Raw genomic sequence first — 21,441 nt, 5'->3', positions numbered from 1 at the left:
CTGATCCTGCCTGTACTTGCTGGTTCTGCCATCTTAACTATGCAACAGGGAACTTCCATGGAGATTCAGATACTAATCCTGCTTCTGGAACTAGGTTATCGGTGGTGCTTGAATCTGTGATGATCCTCAAACTGAAAGCAAACATCTGATGCTGCAAGACACCAAACAAGCACAGAATACTGAGCGGAGGAGGAGGAATGGAACGGGATGGACTCGCCTCTTATGTTTCATAATCAAGCCGACAGAATAGCAGACGTCTTTGTGTTTCTCCTCCGAGTGGAGCTTCACATCAGGCCCCGCTTCCTCTTTCCGGCGTTCGATGTGCTCTAGAGTATGCTGAACTAAATAGCCCACTGCTCCATGCTGGGAGGGGTCCAGCGCTTGGATGTGTTGCAAGATGTCCAGCACCTTTGAAGAAGAAAGGCAAAATAATGCACCGTTGCAAACAGCTGCCATTTCCGTGAGCTGGTGCCACAGACAACGGGGTAGAGAGACTGGGGGCAGGCAGAGATGACTGGCAGAATTCGAGACCGGGGGAAAGAGGCGGTGGATGAAGACTGGAACAAATTCAAAGTTTATCTTAAAAACTGTTGTAATTTGGAAAATTAGGGGCTCAGAGTTATAAGAGATAAAGAACTACAGTTGTATTAATAATTAACTGAAGTTAAATACATGAAATATATTTAAGTTATGATCAGAGGGTTGCTAAAAAATCTTGAAACAAGAATGCAGGAAAGGGGTGGTATGGGGAAGTCATGTTTTTGTTTGTTTATGTCTATGTTTTTGTTTTGTTTATTCTTTATTTATGGAAAACTAATAAAAATTTATTATAAAAAAAAAAAAGAGAGACTGGGGGCAAACCCTCCTGCTCTGACAGAACACGTCAGAAACGATGCCTTATGAGGAACGGCTAAGGGAGCTGGGCATGTTTAGCCTGGAGAAGAGGAGGTTAAGGGGTGATATGATAGCCATGTTCAAATATATAAAAGGATGTCACATAGAGGAGGGAGAAAGGTTGTTTTCTGCTGCTCCAGAGAAGCGGACACGGAGCAATGGATCCAAACTACAAGAAAGAAGATTCCACCTAAACATTAGGAAGAACTTCCTGACAGTAAGAGCTGTTCGACAGTGGAATTTGCTGCCAAGGAGTGTGGTGGAGTCTCCGTCTTTGGAGGTCTTTAAGCAGAGGCTTGACAACCATATGTCAGGAGTGCTCTGATAGTGTTTCCTGCTTGGCAGGGGGTTGGACTCGATGGCCCTTGTGGTCTCTTCCAACTCTATGATTCTATGATTCTATGTTTGCAATCCTGACATTTCTGCAAGTAGAGTCTCACGAGAGAGCATGCCACGCCTCATCTTTAAAGGCTTGGCAGGCGTGGCTGGGAAACATTTTGGTACACCTTTGCCGCTTCTATCCAGTTCAGAACTTCTTGCCCTGCTCCTGAACTCCTGCACTGTGACCCCTGAGCACTGTGTCTGTTGCTAAGGCTTGCCTGATTTAAGATCTCTTTCTTACCGGCAAGCAAGGGGCTCTGCTTGCGTGTTTTGGGGCAGGAGCCTGGGCAAGTGATGGCACACAAGGCTTAAGTACCTTCTCTGGCCAGATTCCCAGGTGGAAGTATAATCGAGCCTGGAGCATGAGATGCTGCACGTTGTCTGGGTACATGGCCAGGTACAGATCCAAGGAGTCTCGCAGGAGCTGGTAGGACTGATCGGTGCTTTCCCTGGCAAACAGAAACAGGCAAAGGCAAAGGTTATGCTTTCATTCAAGTTCATGGAACTGTTGATCAGGGCTAATGGGGGCACTACCCCACCTACCTTGCTCTGCCCCAACCAGCCTGCCTTTCTATTTGAAGTCAGTTTCCTCCTCCTCCTTAGTCTCAGCTCCTAGCTGGGAGGAGGACAGGGACAGGACTGGAAATAGCTGGCTCTGCCTGCTATTAGCTCCATCAACTTGCTGAGGTTCCTGCCTTCTGCCATATCAGATCAGCAGCAGAAGACTTCTAGGAGACTTGGACCCTGAACTTCCCACTTTGTAGCTGCCTCTTAGCAGTTGCGGCTCTGTCTGCTATTAGCTCCATCAACTGCTGAGGTTCCTGCCTTCTGCCTTACCAGATCAACAGCAGAAGACTTCTAGGAGACTTGGACCCTGGACTTCCCACTTTGTAGCTGCCTCTTAGCAGTTGCGGCATTTTGCCACCCGAACCTGCGATTTTTGGGTCTCCCCAGAAAGGGCTTTTGACGCAACGCTCTGCTGGGCTCTTACCGCTTCCCGATGTTCAACAAGTTGCCCACCATTCGCTGCAAAACCTCCTTTGCTGTCGCCACGCCGTAAAATTCCTCGGTCACGTGGTGCCCAATCAGGTACTCACACTCTTTCACGGTGAGCTGCTTCCCCTTCCCAAAAGCGTCAATATAGGCATAGTCAAAGATGTTTGTGCTTCTGCAGGAAGAAAGCAAAAACGAAGGGCAAGCCTTTAGCAAGTGTAGCATGCTTCTCTTTCTAGAAGAAACAAAGTGCTCTTCCACGCAATAATGGGGCTGTCACCCTCATGGCAGGAGTGGTGGGTATACCTTGACATGGCACAGGTGTGCACACACAAACATACAATGAGGTGGCCAGAAACAGGCTTATTTTTTAATACAGCACCCCTTAGGCACAGAGAAAAGGCGTACACATTTTGCATGACGGTGTTGTTTTGGCTACACGAAGAAGCAACCCATAGGGAGCTGAGATTGCTCTCAGGGTGTGTGTCTATGGGCAAATGCCATTTTTGCCCCCTGGAAATCCACTACCATTTATTCTAGGCAGCTGCATTCCCGCCATCTTGCGACACTGTCAGAGCTGTTACAGAGTGAAATGTATAAATTTCGGTTCCACGGCTGGCCAGATCCCTGGCAGATAATGAGATCGCACCGACGTTATTGATGACTATGGCAAGTAGTGGGTTTTTTTCTAATCAAACGCGACCCATTTCTCTTCTGCAGTAGAAGGACACACACGCACACATACCCTTCCCATTACTTCGCCATTTGGCAACAGTTAACTTGAAGCCATCTTGTTGCCTGAGATAGCTGCCTCTCTCGCTGCCTTGCCAGCTCAGAAAACAAGGTTCCTGGTGGGAGGGCGGGAGGCCAAGCGAAACTTTAAAAGCTTACCCTTCTGTCCCTTGGCACCATCTGAGCAGAAAGTGGCTGGGAAAGTTGACAGGCTCCAGCCGCACACCCAACTGCCTGGCAATTGTCAAGTAAAGCACCGACAAGCTGATTGGGATTCCAGTCCTGTGGATCAAAACCTGAAACCAGAAAAAGAAAACGAGACCAACGGTGAGGGTGGGTGGGGGGTAGTCCCTCTGATCTGGGATTATGTTTAAGCCCACCCCCAAAAGCAGGGACTGGTCGGTTTACAGCCTTGCAGTACAATGGATCCTTTTAGGGCGAGGAAGACAAAATAGGCCCAGAAGCTCCCATATAACCACTGAGGACAATCTGTCTCTCTGTTTCGTTTATTTGTAAAGATGTTGTGGTGGGATGATGAGCTGCTTGTGCGTAAAATGCAAGTCCCTCAGAGTTTGATCAGGTTTTCAAACCTCTGCCTGTGACGGAGCCCCTCCGGCATGGCTGCGTCAATCGCTAGTAGAATCCGAAAGTGGTTGCTTTCGGAAACGTTTCCAACATAAAAGCTCTTTCACGGAAACACGTCTTCTGGACTCTCTGCGTGACAGTTTCCGGCGAGGCGTGGGTGTCCCTATAGGAGGTCCTGAGACCTCTCCACTGTTTTCGCTGGAAACGTCTCTGAGCCACCCCTCCGACTCACTTTCCCTGGAAGTTCCTGCTCGCCCCCTACTGGTTCCCTCTTCAGCTGCTCCGTCTCTTTCAACCTGAGGGAGCCTTTGCACCTCCTGTCCTTCCGATGGCAGTTCCCTGACATCCACCTCCCCTCCAGGGCCCCCTTCCCCCCCTCCCGTCTCCTCCCCTCCGGGCTGGGAGGAAGTAAAACCCCTGAAAGAACCTTCCTCATCGTCCGAAGTTTCGAACACTTCCCTCCACCTGCTACTGTCCCTCGTCTCTCGATACTCCTCGTCTTCGGAGTCTATTCCCTCTTCCAACTCCGACTCCGTGAATCCTTCCATTTCCTGTTCCTCGTCGGTGGTGCCGAAGTACTCCCTCCTAAACCTTTCTACCGGCTGTGGTTTCCTAGGGAATCTTTGGTGGAACGTTTCTGTTAAAACCTCGTCATTGACCTCCCCTGCAGTCACCCAGGTGTTTTCTGACTCCGGTTCCCCTTCCCACGCCACCAAATACTCTACCTGATTTCCCTTCCACCTGGAATCGAGGATTTCCGCTACATGGTTGCTGCGTTCCCTCTCTTCCAAGGCTGGTCCCCTGACGTGCTCCCCTTCACGTCCCCCCCTGTATGGTGACAGTAACGACCTGTGGAACACTGGGTGCAATTTCATGTGGTTGGGTAACCGGAGTTTGAAAGCCACCGGGTTGACCTGCTGAATGACCTCAAAGGGTCCCAATCTTCTGGGCCTCAATTTCTTACAACCCCCTTTGAACGGCAACCCTTGGGTTGACAGCCACACTTGATCCCCCACCCTTATGGTTTCACCTTCCCTTCTGTTCTTGTCTGCCTGCTTCTTATATTGTGCCTTGGCCCTTTCTAAGTTGAGCTGGAGCTGATGATGGATCACTTCCATCTCTTCTACAAAATGTTCAGCCGCTGGAACGCTCCATCTCTCCCCTCCCTCCCCTGGAAATGCCCTGGGGTGACACCCGTAATTAGCCAAAAAGGGGCTCATCCCTGTGGACACATTCTCCGCATTATTGTAGGCAAATTCTGCCAGCGCCAACTTTTCGACCCAATCGTTCTCTCTGTCATTGACATAACACCTCAGATATTGTTGAAGAATGCCATTTGCTCTTTCCGCCTGCCCGTTGGTTTCAGGGTGCCGGGCCGTTGAAAAATTGACTTCCACGTGCAGCAAGCTCATGAGCTTCCTCCAGAACCTGGAAGTAAATTGTTTGCCGCGGTCCGAGATCACCCTCAAGGGAGCCCCGTGCAACCTAAAGATGTGTTCTACAAACAACTTCGCTGTTTCTTCCGCTGTGACTGCATGTGAGCATGCTACAAAGTGGCACATCTTTGTTAACAGGTCTACTACTACCATGATGGCTGTTTTCCCCTTGGACTTCGGCAGATCCGTCATAAAATCTATTGATACCGCTTCCCAAGGCCGTTCTGGTGTGGGTAATGGTTCTAATAACCCTGCCGGCGCCCGTCTTTCCCCTTTGGCTCGCTGACATTGGTCACACCCTCTTACATACTCCCTTACATCTTCCCTCACCTTGGGCCACCAGAATTCCCTGGTAACCAACCCCATGGTCTTGTGTTGCCCAAAATGTCCCGCCGTGGGACTATCGTGCAACTGCTTGAGTACTCTCCCCCTCAATTCACCTTCGGGTATATACAGTGCCCCTTTGTAATACAATGCCCCATTTCTTTCCTCAAAACCTTCGGGGCTCTCGCCCTCCCCCCTGAGTCCTCTGAGCTTATCCTGGGCATATTCATCATTTTCCGTTTCCTCTACCAGTTCTCGTTGCCCCACCAGCGCCGCCCCACACACCCAGCGGTCCTCAGGGATGACATGTCTCTCTTCAATCGCCCCCTCCCCCTCCCAATACTCTGGTTTGCGTGAGAGAGCGTCCGCCCTGACGTTTTCTGGACCTGGCACATAACAAATTTCAAAGTTGAATTTAGAGAATTCCTGTGCCCATCTCACTTGTCGTTGGTTGAGCACTCGAGCTGTTCTCCAATACTCTAAATTCTTGTGGTCGGTGCACACTTGCACCTTGTGTTGTGCCCCAATTAATAAATGTCTCCACCTCCGGAACGCTTCGTGAATGGCAAGTAGTTCCCTGTCATACACCGTGTAGTTCCTCTCGGATTTATTCAGCTTCCGCGAGAAGAAGGCACACGGTCTCCACTCTGACATACTCCTCCCCGGTTGAAGAAGTACCGCCCCTACCGCCCGGTCGGACGCATCGGTTTCCACTCTCATGGGTTTTCGTAAATCCACATGCAGAAGTTGTTCTTCCGAGGCGAAAGCCCTTTTCAGTTCTTCAAATGCTCGCTCCGCCTCCGCCGTCCAAACAAATTTCTTCTTGCTGCTGAGGCAGTCGGTGATGGGCGCCGTCAAGTGGGCAAAGTTCTTGATGAACTTCCGATAAAAGTTCCCAAACCCCAAGAATCTTTGCACATCCTTCTTGGTCTTCGGTGTCTTCCATTCCAGTACCGCTTGGACCTTGCCTGGATCCATGGCCAATCCCTTGTCTGACAAGCGGTACCCCAGGAATTCCACCTCCTTGGTATGAAACTGGCACTTCTCCAGTTTCACCCACAGCTGGTTGGCTTGCAGCCTGCCCAACACTTCTCGAACGTCCCTCACATGCTGCTCCTCATCCTCCGAATACACCAACACGTCGTCTAAAAAGGCCACACAGTTCTTGTAGAGCAAAGGCCCCAGAACGTGGTTAATAAACGCTTGAAAGCACGCGGAGCCTCCTTGTAGACCGAAGGGCATAACGAGGTATTCAAAGGCTCCCAAAGGGGTGAACATGGTGGTCTTCCATTCATCTCCCTTCCTTATGCGTATCAGATTGTACGCCCCCCGCAGGTCCAGCTTTGTAAAAATCTTTCCCTTCCTTACCCTGGTCAAAATGTCATCAATACGGGGCATAGGGAAAGCCAGGGGTTCCGACACTGCATTCAAGGCCCTGAAGTCACACACAAGTCTCGGCTTATCTGTGTTTTTTTTGTCCACAAAAAACACTGGGCTGCCCCCCACCGCTCGGGACTCTCTGATGAAACCTCGCTTCAGGTTTTTGTCAATGAACTCCCTCAGCTCCTGCATCTCCCTGTCGGACATGGCGTACAGCTTGCCCACTGGGAGTTGGGCCCCAGGGAGTAGGTTGATTTGACAGTCAAAGGGTCTATGCGGCGGCAGTTTGTCTGCTTCCCTTTCGCTGAATACGTTGCTCAGATCTGCGTATTGCGGGGGCACCTTCCCTCTGCCCATTACTTCCATCCCGGCTAGGGTGACTCTGTCTCCGCCCTGAACCTTCCCCTGCTTGCAGTGTTCTAGGCAATGCGCTGACCCAAAGGAGACCACCCTCTGATGCCAGCCCACTAGCGGATCGTGTAGCGCCAGCCAGCTCATCCCCAAAATGATGGGAGCTCCTCCCAAGGTGGCCACATTAAACGCTATCCGTTCGGTGTGCCTTGCCACCCTCATTATCATCGGGACAGTCTGTTGGCTAACTTCTCCTCCCAACAGCTCTCTGCCATCAATCGTGGTCACCTGCAAGGGATTACTTAAAGGGATGGTCTGTATCTGGTGCTCAGCTGCAAACTCCTTACTCATAAAATTACAGGAGCTGCCTGAATCCAAAAGCGCCTTGACCTGTAGGGGGTGTCCATTTGGCAGCTCTAGTGACACTTCTATCACTAAAGCAGGTCTGGGTGGTTCTGGCGTGGGCACTTTCACTGCTCTTTGGCCTGGCTGCTGTGCCCCGACGGTGGCAGCCAGGCGTTGGCTTTTACTTGCTCCTTGTTTTCCTCCTCCCTTTCCCCCACAGCTCCTGCCATCCCTTGCCATTCCTTTCTTTGTGGGCAGACTCTGGCAAAGTGCCCTGGCTGTTGGCAGAGATAACATTTCTTGGCGCTCTTTCCCTCCTTCTTCCGCCCTTCACTGGGATTTGAAACTGCGCGCGCCCGCGCTGTTCCAACTTCCATCGGCTCTGCCGGCGGGAAAGGTGGCTCTGGAATGTCCGGAATGCGCAGTTCCCTCCAACGTTCTCCTTTCCCTTCCCGCCTTTCCAAAGCTCTCGCTTCCTGGCGCGCTCCTATGGCCAGCGCGGATTTGGTCAGCTGATCCATAGACTCCGCCCTTGGCCCCCGGGAAAGTTCATCTTTAACGGCCGAAGAAAGCCCCTCTTCAAAAAGCATTTGGATGGGTTCCGCCGATAGGTCCCACCCCAATTTATGAATCAGCATAGTAAACTCAGTCCAGTACTCACGGACAGATCGGCTCCCCTGTTTGCAAGCCATTAACTGCCTTCGTACCACCCCCTGCTCAATGTCACTGGAAAACATCAGGTCCATGGCACGAAAAAACTTCCTCGTGTCCTTTAGTATCTCATTATTCACTGCCATCAGGGGTCGAACCCAAATTTCTGCACCAATCCTGGCACCTTTCTGGCTATCGAGGTGGTTTTCTCCTTTCCCTTTTCTGCATCCTGAGCCCTCCTCTCCTCAAGCCTCGCCGTTTGCATGGCCAGCTGGATCTCCAACGCCCTGTACCTTTCTTCCAGGCTTGGACCTCCTCCAGCTGCTCCTGCTCCTCCGGTTCCGGCTGGGTCGCTCATGATGCCGCTGCTTGCACAAGCTGGCTTTCAGGGACTTTCGGATTGCTGTGGTGGGATGATGAGCTGCTTGTGCGTAAAATGCAAGTCCCTCAGAGTTTGATCAGGTTTTCAAACCTCTGCCTGTGACGGAGCCCCTCCGGCATGGCTGCGTCAATCGCTAGTAGAATCCGAAAGTGGTTGCTTTCGGAAACGTTTCCAACATAAAAGCTCTTTCACGGAAACACGTCTTCTGGACTCTCTGCGTGACAGTTTCCGGCGAGGCGTGGGTGTCCCTATAGGAGGTCCTGAGACCTCTCCACTGTTTTCGCTGGAAACGTCTCTGAGCCACCCCTCCGACTCACTTTCCCTGGAAGTTCCTGCTCGCCCCCTACTGGTTCCCTCTTCAGCTGCTCCGTCTCTTTCAACCTGAGGGAGCCTTTGCACCTCCTGTCCTTCCGATGGCAGTTCCCTGACAGATGTGTAAGCCGCTTTCCCCCACATTGTGACCCCAAAGTGGTTTCCCATGGAAGAATAAAAGCACAACGTTAAGAACAGATACAACGGATAAAAACAGCACGAGAACAGCAGTAGTGCTGTGAGATTGCACTATCTGAAACCCCGGAGTTGATATTCCCAATCCTGGGACCTATGATGAGGTGATGGAAGGGCGAGACAGAGAGGAGACTTGGGAGTAACTAGGTCTCTGGTGGTTAGCAACTGTCTTTTCTTTGTCCTGCCAGAACATCCTCCCCTTTCCATGCTGCACCATCTCCCTGCCCATTGGCTCAGATGATCAGAGCACCCTAACTTCCGCCCGCCCCCAGGCACATCTCTAACCTGTTCATTCTAAATCGCTGCTTTTAGGGCAGCATGCAAACATATTCCTATGCCAAAAAAAGGCAAGTTAATGGGCAGGTCAGTTCTCCTGGTCTGACTTGTTTGTTCTCTTTACCTGGCGGATGTACGAATTCAGGGAATTGTAGTAATCCACCTCGTTCCCTTTGTATTTCAATTGCTCGTAGAGGACGTAGTTCATGGCATCGAGGACCTGCCTCTGAAGCTCCGCCTGAGAGACGATCAAGACCTCCCCTGAAACACAAGAATAAATAAATTTGCTGAAACTGCTAGGAAAACGGGAGTGTTCTCACAGTGGCCAACAAGAAGCCTGTGGGGAAACCGCAAGAAGGACCTGCGCACAAGAGCACTCTCCCTTCCTGGGGCTTCCAGAAACGGAGTTCCTGCAGTCGCCTGCACAAATTCATCGCCTCACACTCTGGGCGGCTCCCAACAGAATATTAAAAACACAATAAAACTTCAAACATTAAAAACTTCGCTAAACAGGGCTGCCTTCAGATGTCTTCTAAAAGTCAAGATAGTTGTTTATTTCCTTGACATCTGATGGGAGGGTGGTCCACAGGGAGGGTGCCACTACCGAGAAGGCCCTCTTTTGCCTGGCTCCCTGTAACCTTGCAGTGAGGGAACCGCCAGAAGGCCCTCAGAGCTGGACCTCAGTGTCCGGGCCGAATGGTGGGGGTGGAGATGCTCCTTCAGGTATACTAGGCCAAGGACATTTGGGGCTTTAAAGGTCAGGACCAACACTTTGAATTGGAAATGTAGTGGGAGCCAATGTAGATGTTTCAGGTCTGGTTTTATATGGTCTCTGCGGCCACTCCCATTGTAATGTCATTTGCCTCTGCTGGGTGGGAAGGAAGAGAAGGGGGGGGGCATCTCTGTCTACTGGTGGCTTTGGCCCTGTTCACTGCCAGCATGTGGCCCCTGAAGGATTTCTCCAGAGGAAATGAGGCCCTTGTCAGGAAAATGTTCTCCTCACCTCTCACCCAGGTGTGATAGCTCAGTCAGTATCAGTCAGCATGAGACTCTTAATCTCAGGGTCGTGGGTTTGAGCCCCATGTTGGGCAAAAGATTCTTGCACTGCAAAGGGGTTGAACTACATGACCCTTGGGGTCCCTTCCAACACTACAACTCACCCTAGCGCAGTGTAGCTGCATTGCCATAGAAAAGGCTGTCCAAAACACACACACACACACACACACACAAAACTAACTCAAGTAGTTATGGTGGTATCTGAAGAAGTGTGCATGCACACGAAAGCTCATACCAAGAACTAACTTAGTTGGTCTTTAAGGTGCTACTGGAAGGAATTTTTTTTGTTTTGACTATGGCAGACCAACACGGCTACCTATTTGTAACTGTATCAAGTAGCTTTGTACAATACCTGCTTTTTGGGTCACACTTGGGTGCCTAGAGTTTTTCGATTTCAGGAATTTCCGAACTTTGGCCACAATATCGTCAACCTGGGCTTGGACACTTTCTAGGCAGATGTCCGACAGCGGGTTGCAATACTGGTCAATCAATACAGCCCCTGGAAAAACCCGGAAGAGAGGCAGGACAGAAATATATTCCATTAAAATTACTCAAGGGATGTGAGCAGATGTAGTTTTGAATGGTAAGAGCTGCTGGGTAATGGGAAGTAGCAGCTGGGCAGACACCTGACATGGGGCGTGGTAGCTGCTGGGTCCCTGAATTGAGCGCTGAGTTGATTAGATCGGGGCGGGGAACCATTTAAAGCCCGAGGGCCACATTCCCTCATTAGCAGCCTTCCAAGGGCCATGTAACAGTGGTGGGTGGAGCAACAGATGGGGCTCTTGCTTTTGTACAGCAGGTCACAGTCCAACTGTGCAAAAGCCAGAGATTTACACCCCACTCCAATCACCCCCTCTCCACACCCACCCACTTCTCCTCTCTCCTGCAAGTTAAGCAAAAGGTATTATCATGGTTCATGAGAACATAACATACAAGCAAACAAACACAGAGGGCGTGGCCTCTGTGAGGGGGCGTGACCCAGGAGAGCTCCAAGGGCCAAATAGGGATGGAGGGCTGCATCTGTTCCCCAGGACTGAGGTTCCCCACCTTTGGAATAGATTTTTCCCCCAAAGAGCCCCTCCTCATGAAATTATAAAAACATTTTTAACCTTACACGCACACACACAAGAGAATTGGCAAGTGAAGGAGAAGGAAATTCTCATTTTAATAAGGTAAGTGAAGAATTAAAGTGGCCAGTCTGTATTGCATTAAGAGGAAATTAAAAGCTAAACAAGGAAAAGCAAATGGGGGTGTTGGGATAAAGCCCTTCAAATCCAGATAAAGATGGAGCGTGTGCATTTCAGAAATAATATTTGAGAACAGACAAGGAACAGAAAAAGATTGGACTGCTGATTTCAGGACAAACCACTGAATTAAATTACAAAATGGTTAAGATTCTGCCTGTTTTGTAATGAGGGCAATGAGAGTTGTTGTTTTTTTGTATAACTGCATTGGAAAATATTGGATGCTCCAGTAGATCACACTGTTTTACTTTAACTACATTTTGAGTGATGCTCCATTTGGATTCTTTTGTGTGACGCAGAGCCTTTGGCTAAACAATAAAGATTCGGGTGGCAGGACCGATGCTTGCTATCACGTTGAGGCCTCCACTCACCTTCCAAAAAGGACTGCTCATCTGCTGGGCGCTGAAGATACACCTTCAGTTTCTTCAATATGTTTTGCTGCCGCATGAAGTAAAGGATTTTCTTTGCATAGTACTTCCACGTCAGGCCTTTCCTGCACAGTGAAGGAGAACCATTGTGGTGAGCAACCGCTTGAGTCGGAAGAATGGGAAGAGGAAAGCCAGGCGCACAAAGAGAAACGCTTGAATGGCGTGATTATAAGGGGCTAGCCAAGCAGAGCATGGAAACAACTACCAAGCCCTGAAAGCAGGATCTTATTAATACGGCTCAGGTATCTCCCGTGACTTTAAAAGACAACTTCTGACCCCTATAGCACAATCTTATCTGCGGAATGCAAAAACAGGCAGAGAACTACAATGCCGCTCAAAGACTCTCACGCCAGCTGGGATTTTTGCCAACATCAATAGTTTTATTAAACTTCAGCAACAAACAAGAGAGGGGTAGAAAGATGAAAGAGATACGGATCAGCATACAATGCAGAAAAATTGCACCGGGGAGCCTGGCCATAAAGAATAAAGGAAGGCTTTAAAGTTGCATTTCTCAGAGTGGCTTAACGGTCTATCCTTTTCCCCAGGAAACTCTGGAAATGGTAGCTCTGTGAGGGGAATATCAGCAGGGGGCGGGGGCCTCCTAACAGCACCCGTAACAAACCACAGGTCCCAGGACTCTTTGTGGGCTTAAGAATGGAAAACTATTCCTCCAAGTCCACCTTATGACTTGGAGGGATGCAATGTCCTCAGACCACTGTGTAAATAGGGTGGGTATTGATCCTTCCAGGCTCGAAATGTCACATGCCACCTACTTAAGAGAACAGCCGAGGAAGACTCGATGCTGCTACGTTTGTGTCAGTGCCTTGGACAGAAGTCCAATTTAATAATTACTCTGTAGTCAGAAAATGTAGTGTGCAAAGATATTTAAGATGTTTCTTGAGAGACAGTGCAATGTAGTGGTCAAGAAAGGCCAACTAAGACTGGGAAGACCCAAGAGCTGAATGGCTACATTCAGACCAAGGCCTTGGGCTCAGTATACCTGAAGAAGGGTCTCCACCCCATCGTTCAGCCCAGACACTAAGGTCCAGCTCTGAGGGCCTTCTGGCGGTTCCCTCACTGCGAGGTTACAGGGAACCAGGCAGAAGGCCCTTCTTGGTAGTGGCGCCTTCCCTGTGGAACGCCCTCCCATCAGATGTCAAGGAAATAAACAACTATCTGACTTTTAGAAGACATCTGAAGGCAGCCTGTTCAGGGAAGTTTTAAATGTCTGATAGTATTATTATTATTATTATTATTATTATTATTATTATTATTATTATTTCTGTTGGGAGCTGCCCAGAGTGGCTGGGGAAATCCAGCCAAATGGGTGGAGTATAAATAATAAATCATTATTATTATTTTTTATCATGATGGGAATTAGCCTGGCTTGGTTCCTGTAGCCACGAGAAGGGGTGCAGAAACATTCACTCCTGTTTCCAAAAGCGCTTAATTTTAACTACTGTTTGTGTTCTTTGTGTTCCAAGAACCCAATTCTACAGAATGCTTCTTACTCACATCCTATTGTTTCACTATACCAGGTGTGTGGACAACTTTGTCCCTTCAGATGTTGCTGAACTACAACTCCCATCAGCCCCAGCAAACACAGGCAATAGCCAGGGATTACTGGTGTTGCAGTTCAGCAACAGATGGACTACTTTCCCCACACCTGCTCTATACCCTCCTGGGCTCTGAATGCATGCACAGGTGATGCTCCTGTTTCTCCCAATTCAGATCCGTCCACTCCAGCAAACAGATCAAACCTCACAATGCATTATCCTCTAGTCAATCAGGGCGCTCAGTAGGAACAGACACACTGTCAGGACAGCTTCCAGGGAAACAATTTAGCTTAATGATAGCAAGTGGCAAAGACTGCAGCATCGTTAGCATAAATTTGCTCTTAATAAGAATGTGTGCGGCCAACGCAGCAGCTCAAATGATGTTAAGCAGAAACCTCACCAATGCAAAATATTAAGCTGCAGCCTTGTTAGAAGGTGAAACAAAGCTGAGAACACAAGCAGCTATAAAACTTCATTGTAGTCTTTAAAACAGGGATGGGGAACCTGTGGCCTTTCGGATATATTGTTGGAACATAGCCGTCAGCTCCAGTCAGCATGACTAATGGCCAGAGATGATGAGAGCTGAAGTCCGGCAATATCTGGAGGTCCACAGGTTGTCTGCCTCTGCTTTTAAGACTTCCTACGCAGTCCCTGCAGTTTTAATTAATTAGATCTGCATAAATTTGCATACAAGAGAGGGGGTAAGCAGACTTTTTTTTTTAGATTACGCACTGTAACATCTCAGGAGAGGCATTTCCGATTGTATCTTGCACAGAGAATGCAACATAAGACTGGCACTTATTTTTTATTATTTTTTTAAAGGTATATACTGCCCTTCATCCGAAGATCTCGGAGTGGTTCGCAAGGTAAAAATGCAGGATAAAAGCAAAAATAAACAGTTTTTAAAAAAACACAGGACAATAAATCTCACAAGTACATTTAAAAGGCCGCAGAATATTAATCAGCCAAAGGCCTGGTTGAAGAGGAATGTTTTCACCTGGTGCCTAAAGATGTGTAATGAAGGTGCTAGATGAGCCTTCCTGGGGAGAGCATTCCACAGATGGGGAGCCACTGCAGAAAAGGCCAGTTCTCATGTTTCCACCCTCTGGACCTCTTGAGGAGGAGGCACACAAAGAAGGGCCTCAGATGATGATCACAGAGTCTGGGTCGGTGTATCTAGGGAGAGGCAGTCCTTGAGGTATTGCGGTACTGAGCTGCTTAAGGCCTTATAGGTCAAAACCAGCACTTATTAATAGCTGGAATGGTATAAGACCAGGTTCGAATCTCTGCTCGGCTATGGAGCTTGTTGGTTTGCCTTGGACAAGTCACACTCTTTAAGCCTCACCAATCTTGAAGGAATGTTGTGAAGATAAAAAAAACCCCGGAGAGGAAATCATGTGTGCTCTCTTGTAACTTCTTCGAAGAAGAGGGCTATGAGTGCAGCTAATAAAATAAAACGTTTAAGAATTAAATTGCAACATGAATTTGCAGTGTCTGCTAAGTTTCTCTAAAAACTATTTAAAATCTGCTGGCTGGGTAAATCAGGTGCACTGCTTCAGTCAGTCAAAAATGTTTTAACTGGATTAATTGATCTAAACTTTGCAGCCCTATGGAAATGCAATTTTGTTTTTGCAGCCCCTCCTAGCTCTTTTAAAATTCAGGCTCACCTTCCTTCCATATTAAGGATGGACATCAGCTCATCCTCAAAGAAGTGGCTTGGGCACTCGAGGGTTTCAATATCAGTGAAGCCGTCACAGGGCACCTAGCAAAAGAACATAATGTTACCCCATCACTAAGGACTTTAGGGAAAGGCCATGGCTCATCTGAAAGGGCACATGCTCTATATGCAAAAGGTCCCAGGTTTAACCCCCAGCATCTCCATGTAGGTGTCTGAAACCCTGGAGAGTTGCTGCCACTCAGTGTGTACACAATATGGAGCTAGACAGATCAATGGTCTATCTTAAGGCTTCTATGCCTTAAGTGAAGGGCCATAGCTCAGTGGTAGAGCATCAGTCTTGAACGCTGAAGGTACCATGTTCAATCCCCAGCATCCCAGGGCAGGGAAATGACTCCCATCTGAAACTCTGGAGAGCTGCTGCTAGTCGGTGTAGACAATGTTGAGCTAAATGGACCAATAGTCTGACTCAGTCTGAGGCAGCTTATTTTGTGGGGAGGGTCATAGCTCAGTGGCAGAGCACCTCCATCTCCAGTAGGGTTGGAATTGATCTCTGTCTGAAACCCTGGAGAATTGCTGCCATATTGAGTAAATGGACCGGTACAAAGTAGCTTCCTCAGTTCTTAGGACTTTTCCTGTAACCCACTAGGAAACTATCAAGCACGCTTTTGTATTCTGGGTCACAAAAAGATCATGGGGTGCAAAGGACGAGTGTTTCTCAAATAAACAAGAAATCTTACATGATCCGAAAAGAACCTTTTGGAGAATGATGCTACGATTCTCCGAGCTTCCAAGCCAGCTTTATGCCGTTGTTTGTATTCCTCCAGCCAATTCACGCTGTCCACCTGGTTATAATATTTCATAAGCGATGGCCACCTGTGGAAGAAACAGACAAATCAAAACACCGTGGTCAACATTTCACATCTTCACGGAGTTGTTCAGGATGCCAAGAGGCAGTGGGAAGAGAACAGGAAAATGGAGTAAGGAGAAGTGGTCTCCTTGAACCACTAACAGCTAAACACAAGGATGGGAAGCATGTGGCCCTCTAGCCGTGGTTGGACTGCACTTCCCATGATCTCTGACCATTGGGCTATGCTGGCTAGGGATGATGGGAGCTAGAGTCCAGGAGCTGCTGGAGGGCCACGGGTTTCCCACCCTTGGAATGAGGTATCCTGGAGAAGGAATGAAGCTGAAGGAGGTACACCACAAGTTTAATACACATGCACACACCCCATTTCATCTGTTACAGTGAGAGGTTTCAGAGGACTGACACCCTGCTAAACACTAAGGTTGATGAAACATTCATGTCACAGTGGGGAAAGATTTCAGGAGGGCAGGAATGGGGGGGGGGGGGACACAAGAAGTGTCTCCTTCCCCAGCTGGCTCACCCTGATGAGTCCCTTTGTTCCAGGCTGATTAGAACCCTAAACAGAGGCACGCCTCCGTATGGGCTGAAGATCATATGCCCAGCAGTAGGGCTCTGAAATGTGGCCCTATATAAACTAGAGAATTCTGAATATTTGGGGGACTTTCTGAAGGTAAGTGGATAAATATTCTTGCTTTTTTATTTTTTAAAAAGAGATCCTCCCCCTCTCGCCCTGCCCCCCACTCCAACAAGGCCTGAGCATGCTTTTTGCCATGGTCCAAAAATGATGGGCATCAGCTGGGGTAGCGGGGGGGGGGGACGGGACTGAACTGCTCAAGCCCCTTACTGAAGAGAGGTGTAACCGCCATTGGACTACAAATCCCATAATCGTTGACTGTGCTAGTTGGGGCTGATGAGGAGTTAGGAGTCAAACAACACCAAGAGCGCTAAGCCTGGAGTGGAGGAGACAGGTGCATCCCTAAGCTCTCCCAGTCACACAAATTATCCTAAACAGCCCAAGGCTTGGTTCTCATTTGTTCCTGAGCCCCATGGGTTAGACCTGTAAGGAAAATGTACTATACCACTAGACTGCTATACAGTGGTACCTCGGGTTACATATGCTTCAGGTTACATACGCTTCAGGTTACATACGCTTCAGGTTACAGACTCCGCTAACCCAGAAATAGTACCTCGGGTTAAGAACTTTGCTTCAGGATGAGAACAGAAATCGCGCGGTGGTGGTGGTGCAGCAGCAGGAGGCCCCATTAGCTAAAGTGGTGCTTCAGGTTACGAACAGTTTCAGGTGAAGAATGGACCTCCAGAACGAATTAAGTACGTAACCAGAGGTACCACTGTACTACTAGTTCAGGCCTAGCTGGAGAGGAAGCTACTAAGGACTCCTCAGAGCCTGAGCTTGTTACCGTACTTATATTTTCAAAGTACAGTATCTTCCTGCAGGCATCCCGTAGCCACATTGGAAGATGCCTTATATCAGTGTGCAGGCAGGTAGGGTCTCAGCCAGCGTACCAGATGGAGCTGGTAGGCAGCTGCCCTCGACACAGAATTAACCTGCGCTTCCATGGACAGCTGTGAGTCCAAAATGACTCCCAGACTGTGCACCTGGTCCTTTAGCGGCAGTTACCCCGCTCAGGACCAGGGAGTCCTCCACACCTACCTGCCCGCCCCATGTCCCCCTTCTGTCTTTTCGAGATTCAACCTCAATCCATCTACTGAGGAAGCTACTGAGGACTCATCAGAGCTCCCCAGCTTGTTATCTATATTTTCAAAGTAGAGTATCTTACTGCAGACATCCCCTAACCACATAGGAAGACGCCTTATATCAAGTCAGACCATCACTTCACCTAGCTCAGAACCATCTACAATGACTGGCAGGAGCTCTCCAGGATTTCAGAGTGGAGTCTTTCCCGGCACTACCCAGAGATGAACCTGGGACCTTCTGCATGCAAACCACATGCTATGTATCCAGAATAAATGCAAGGGACGTGCCCACTGGGCTTGTCTCTAACCTCCAAATATAAGGAAGCTGCCTTATACCGAGTCAGACCATTTGTCATCTAGCTCAGTATCACTGACACAGACTGGCAGCAGCCCTCCTCCAGGTTTCCAGGCAGGAGTCTTTCCCAATGCTACCTAGACCATTTGTCATCTAGCTCAGTATCACTGACACAGACTGGCAGCAGCCCTCCTCCAGGTTTCCAGGCAGGAGTCTTTCCCAATGCTACCTAGCAGTGTTCGAAACTCTCATTGTTCTAGGGACATTTTGCGACAGGGAATTTCATCAGCATGTGCAGTTTCTGAGCTCTGGGAGCAGCACTGCACCGCACCTAAGATTTCAGGTTAAAACTGCAGAGTGGAAGGCAAGGAGGACCTTTTTCTGCCTCCCCACTTCCAGCTACTCTCTGAAGTCTGGAGAAGAGACCCTCTAAAGAATATTAGGGGGGTGGGCAGGTCTAGGCCATGTGAAAAATGAAGATAATATTTAAGCTGAAGTTCATTCATATTCAGCTTTGTATTTTTGTTATTTGTTATTAAAAAAGTGTGCCAAGACATTCTGTTGCTCTGCCCACAACCGAGGTTTAAGGTGCCGTTTAGCTCCTAGCTTTCGCATCTCTGTTTCTGACACTGCTACCTAGAGATGCCGGGGATTAAAGCAGGGCCCTTCTGCTTGCAACTCATGAGCTCCCATTTCCTGACAGATAAATAGCAGGTGGCAGAGCTCCCTACCCCACCCTGCAACAATTCTTCCAGCAAACTATCACAGTGAATGCTGCTTTGAGGATTCATTGTGTTGAAAAAAGGATTATAATTTCTGGAATCTGCCTATCCCCCTTGAACCAGGAGGAGGTCTACGGCAGTGTGTGTACACTGCCAGAGCACATCCTCAGCTGGCCAGCGTTGGGAGCTGAAGAGGCCAAAGGGAGGGTGGAGGGGATTAGCCTCAGAGGACACAGGCCCTGTGACTTGCAGCCGTGTTTCTGAGCAGCTCAGCCAAGTGTCCAGCATTTGCTTCTTGCCAGGAAATGTAGGAGGAAGTCACTTGCTCCCTATTTCCCAAGTGTATAGGGCACAGTAGAGCTGTGCCAACAGCCGCTTTGGGTTGCATGGAACCCAGAGCTCTCTTTGATATCCAGGACAGGGGGAAAAATAAAGCCCAAACATGAGCTGTAATTCTGGGCTACCTGGTGCCCTGGAAGCTCCTGTGACATTGAGGATTAATGATGCACCTGCCTATCTATTCAACACCATGAAGGTTTTCTGGAAGAGAAATCTTGGCATAACATGGCTGAGAGATAAAGCCTATCAGAGGCTGCCCAGTCAAGCTATGTGCTTCCTCCTCACAAAATGTCAACACTAGGATTAACCAAAAGATGTGGATATAGACCTTATCTGTCAGCTTTTGAACAATTCCCAAGTTAACATATTTTTTTTAGAACACAAAGGGAAAGCAGGAGTCACAGTAGAAACTGCCAGTCAAGAGAGATCTGAAGGATGCAAAATCCATGTGGGAGTTTGGACAGGACCATAGGCTATTCGCGAAAACAAAGAGTTGTGGTTGAGAGTTATCTAGTTTGTACATTAACCAATATCCCGATACTCACACATTACACAATGAAGCTGTTCTACACAGGTTCACATTGTTCCATCTAGTTCAGTACAGTGGTACCTCGGTTTACAAACTTAATCTGTTCTGGAAGTCCGTTCTTAAACCGAAACTGTTCTTAAACCAAGGTGCACTTTCCCTAATGAGGCCTCCCGCTGCCGGTGCCCTTCCACCATTCAGATTCAGTTCTTAGATCGAGGTAAAGTTTGCAAACTGGGCCACTACTTCTGGTTTTGCGGAGTTCATAAACCGAATCATTCGTAAACAGCACTGTTATTAAACCAAGGTACCACTGTATGGGAACGCGGGTGGCGCTGTGGGTTAAAGCCTCAGCGCCTAGGACTTGCCGATCAAAAGGTTGGCGGTTCGAATCCCCGCAGCGGGGTGCGCTCCCGTCGTTCGGTCCCAGCGCCTGCCAACCTAGCAGTTCGAAAGCACCCCCGGGTGCAAGTAGATAAATAGGGACCGCTTACCAGCGGGAAGGTAAACAGCGTTCCGTGTGCTGCACTGGCTCGCCAGATGCAGCTTGTCACGCTGGCCACGTGACCCGGAAGTGTCTGCAGACAGCGCTGGCTCCCGGCCTATAGAGTGAGATGAGCGCACAACCCTAGAGTCTGGCAAGACTGGCCCGTATGGGCAGGGGTACCTTTACCTTTACCACTGTATAGTCTATTCCACTGGTCTTCAACTGGTGGGTCAGGACCACCAGTGGACTGCGGTCCAATCTAAGATGGGTCACACTCTTACCATGGAAGAGTGCTCCCACCATGGAAATATATGGTAAAAGATTAAGAAACAGGTCCCAAAATGCATGTTTGGGTTAAAAGGGAATCCTGGGGCTGCAAAGGTTGAAGATACCTGCTCTACTCTACCCTGAGCAGAAGTTTCAGGTAGGTTCCCCACCTCTTGCCCTACATGAAGGTGCTACAGATTGATCGTGAAAAAGTTCGCATCTGAACTGTGTGCTCTACCACTGAGCAACGACCCTTTTTCCTTCGTGCTAAGCTGTTAGGAGATTCCTATTCCCCTTCCAAAGCTACAATTCCCAGAGTGGCTAAACAATCAAGCCCTCTTCACAGGCAAGAGTGGCTAAACAATCAAGCCCTCTTCACAGGCAACTATGGGAACTGGAGTTCTCCAAACAACTCTGAGCACCCTTAACTAACTACAGTTCCCAGAACTCTTGGGGGGGGGGGGGTTAGCCACAAATATGTTTATCATAGCACTTTAAATGTATGGTGTGAATGTGGCCTCAGTCTGCTTAAGAGTAAACCCATCAGAATGAATGGACCTACGTTAGGCTCATTAATTTCAATCAATCTACTCTGACGACAACCAAACTGGGATAAAAATAATAACAACAATTCCTGATTTTGTTTAATAAATAGCTGATCTGGACCATGATTGGGGCAAAGGGTTGACTGCTCCTGCCACAGCACAGTCCCAAGCTATTTGCTGGCTAATTATTATTTAAACAATAATCAGCATTAGGAGATATACATGACCAAAGCAGCCTTCTCCAATATGGAGCCCTTTCTGAGGCTGATGGAAGTTGTAGTCTAAAACAACTGGTCAGCAGGTTTGCAAAAGTTTGGCTAGAGACAGGGCTAATTTTATGTCTCATTTGCTGCAGATGAGGAACATCACTTTGCAAACACCTTCACAATATATGGCAATGTTGCCACACAGTAGTATTGTGAACAAACACACAACAATGGCTTCAACTTTTTAGCTCAGGATGTCAATCTGTTAACTTTT

General features: G+C 48.6%; 1 protein-coding gene across 1 annotated transcript in view; it reads right to left on the bottom strand.

Moving 5' to 3' along the window:
* The window catches only part of FBXO21 (F-box protein 21), a 35,811-nt gene that overhangs the window by 9,969 nt on the left and 4,401 nt on the right, over positions 1-21,441 (bottom strand). Inside the window, exons 2-10 of the mRNA XM_028710259.2 lie at positions 15,937-16,072; positions 15,189-15,283; positions 11,909-12,030; positions 10,646-10,792; positions 9,362-9,498; positions 3,160-3,296; positions 2,267-2,443; positions 1,592-1,724; positions 218-408 (exon numbers count right to left, since the gene is read on the bottom strand). Of these exons, the coding sequence (XP_028566092.2) occupies positions 218-408; positions 1,592-1,724; positions 2,267-2,443; positions 3,160-3,296; positions 9,362-9,498; positions 10,646-10,792; positions 11,909-12,030; positions 15,189-15,283; positions 15,937-16,072 (1,275 nt within the window). The remainder of the gene's footprint in view (positions 1-217; positions 409-1,591; positions 1,725-2,266; positions 2,444-3,159; positions 3,297-9,361; positions 9,499-10,645; positions 10,793-11,908; positions 12,031-15,188; positions 15,284-15,936; positions 16,073-21,441) is intronic.

Source organism: Podarcis muralis, chromosome 16 (assembly GCF_964188315.1).
Source record: "Podarcis muralis chromosome 16, rPodMur119.hap1.1, whole genome shotgun sequence".
Lineage (NCBI taxonomy): Eukaryota > Metazoa > Chordata > Lepidosauria > Squamata > Lacertidae > Podarcis > Podarcis muralis.
This window is presented reverse-complemented; position numbering and strand designations above follow the sequence as displayed.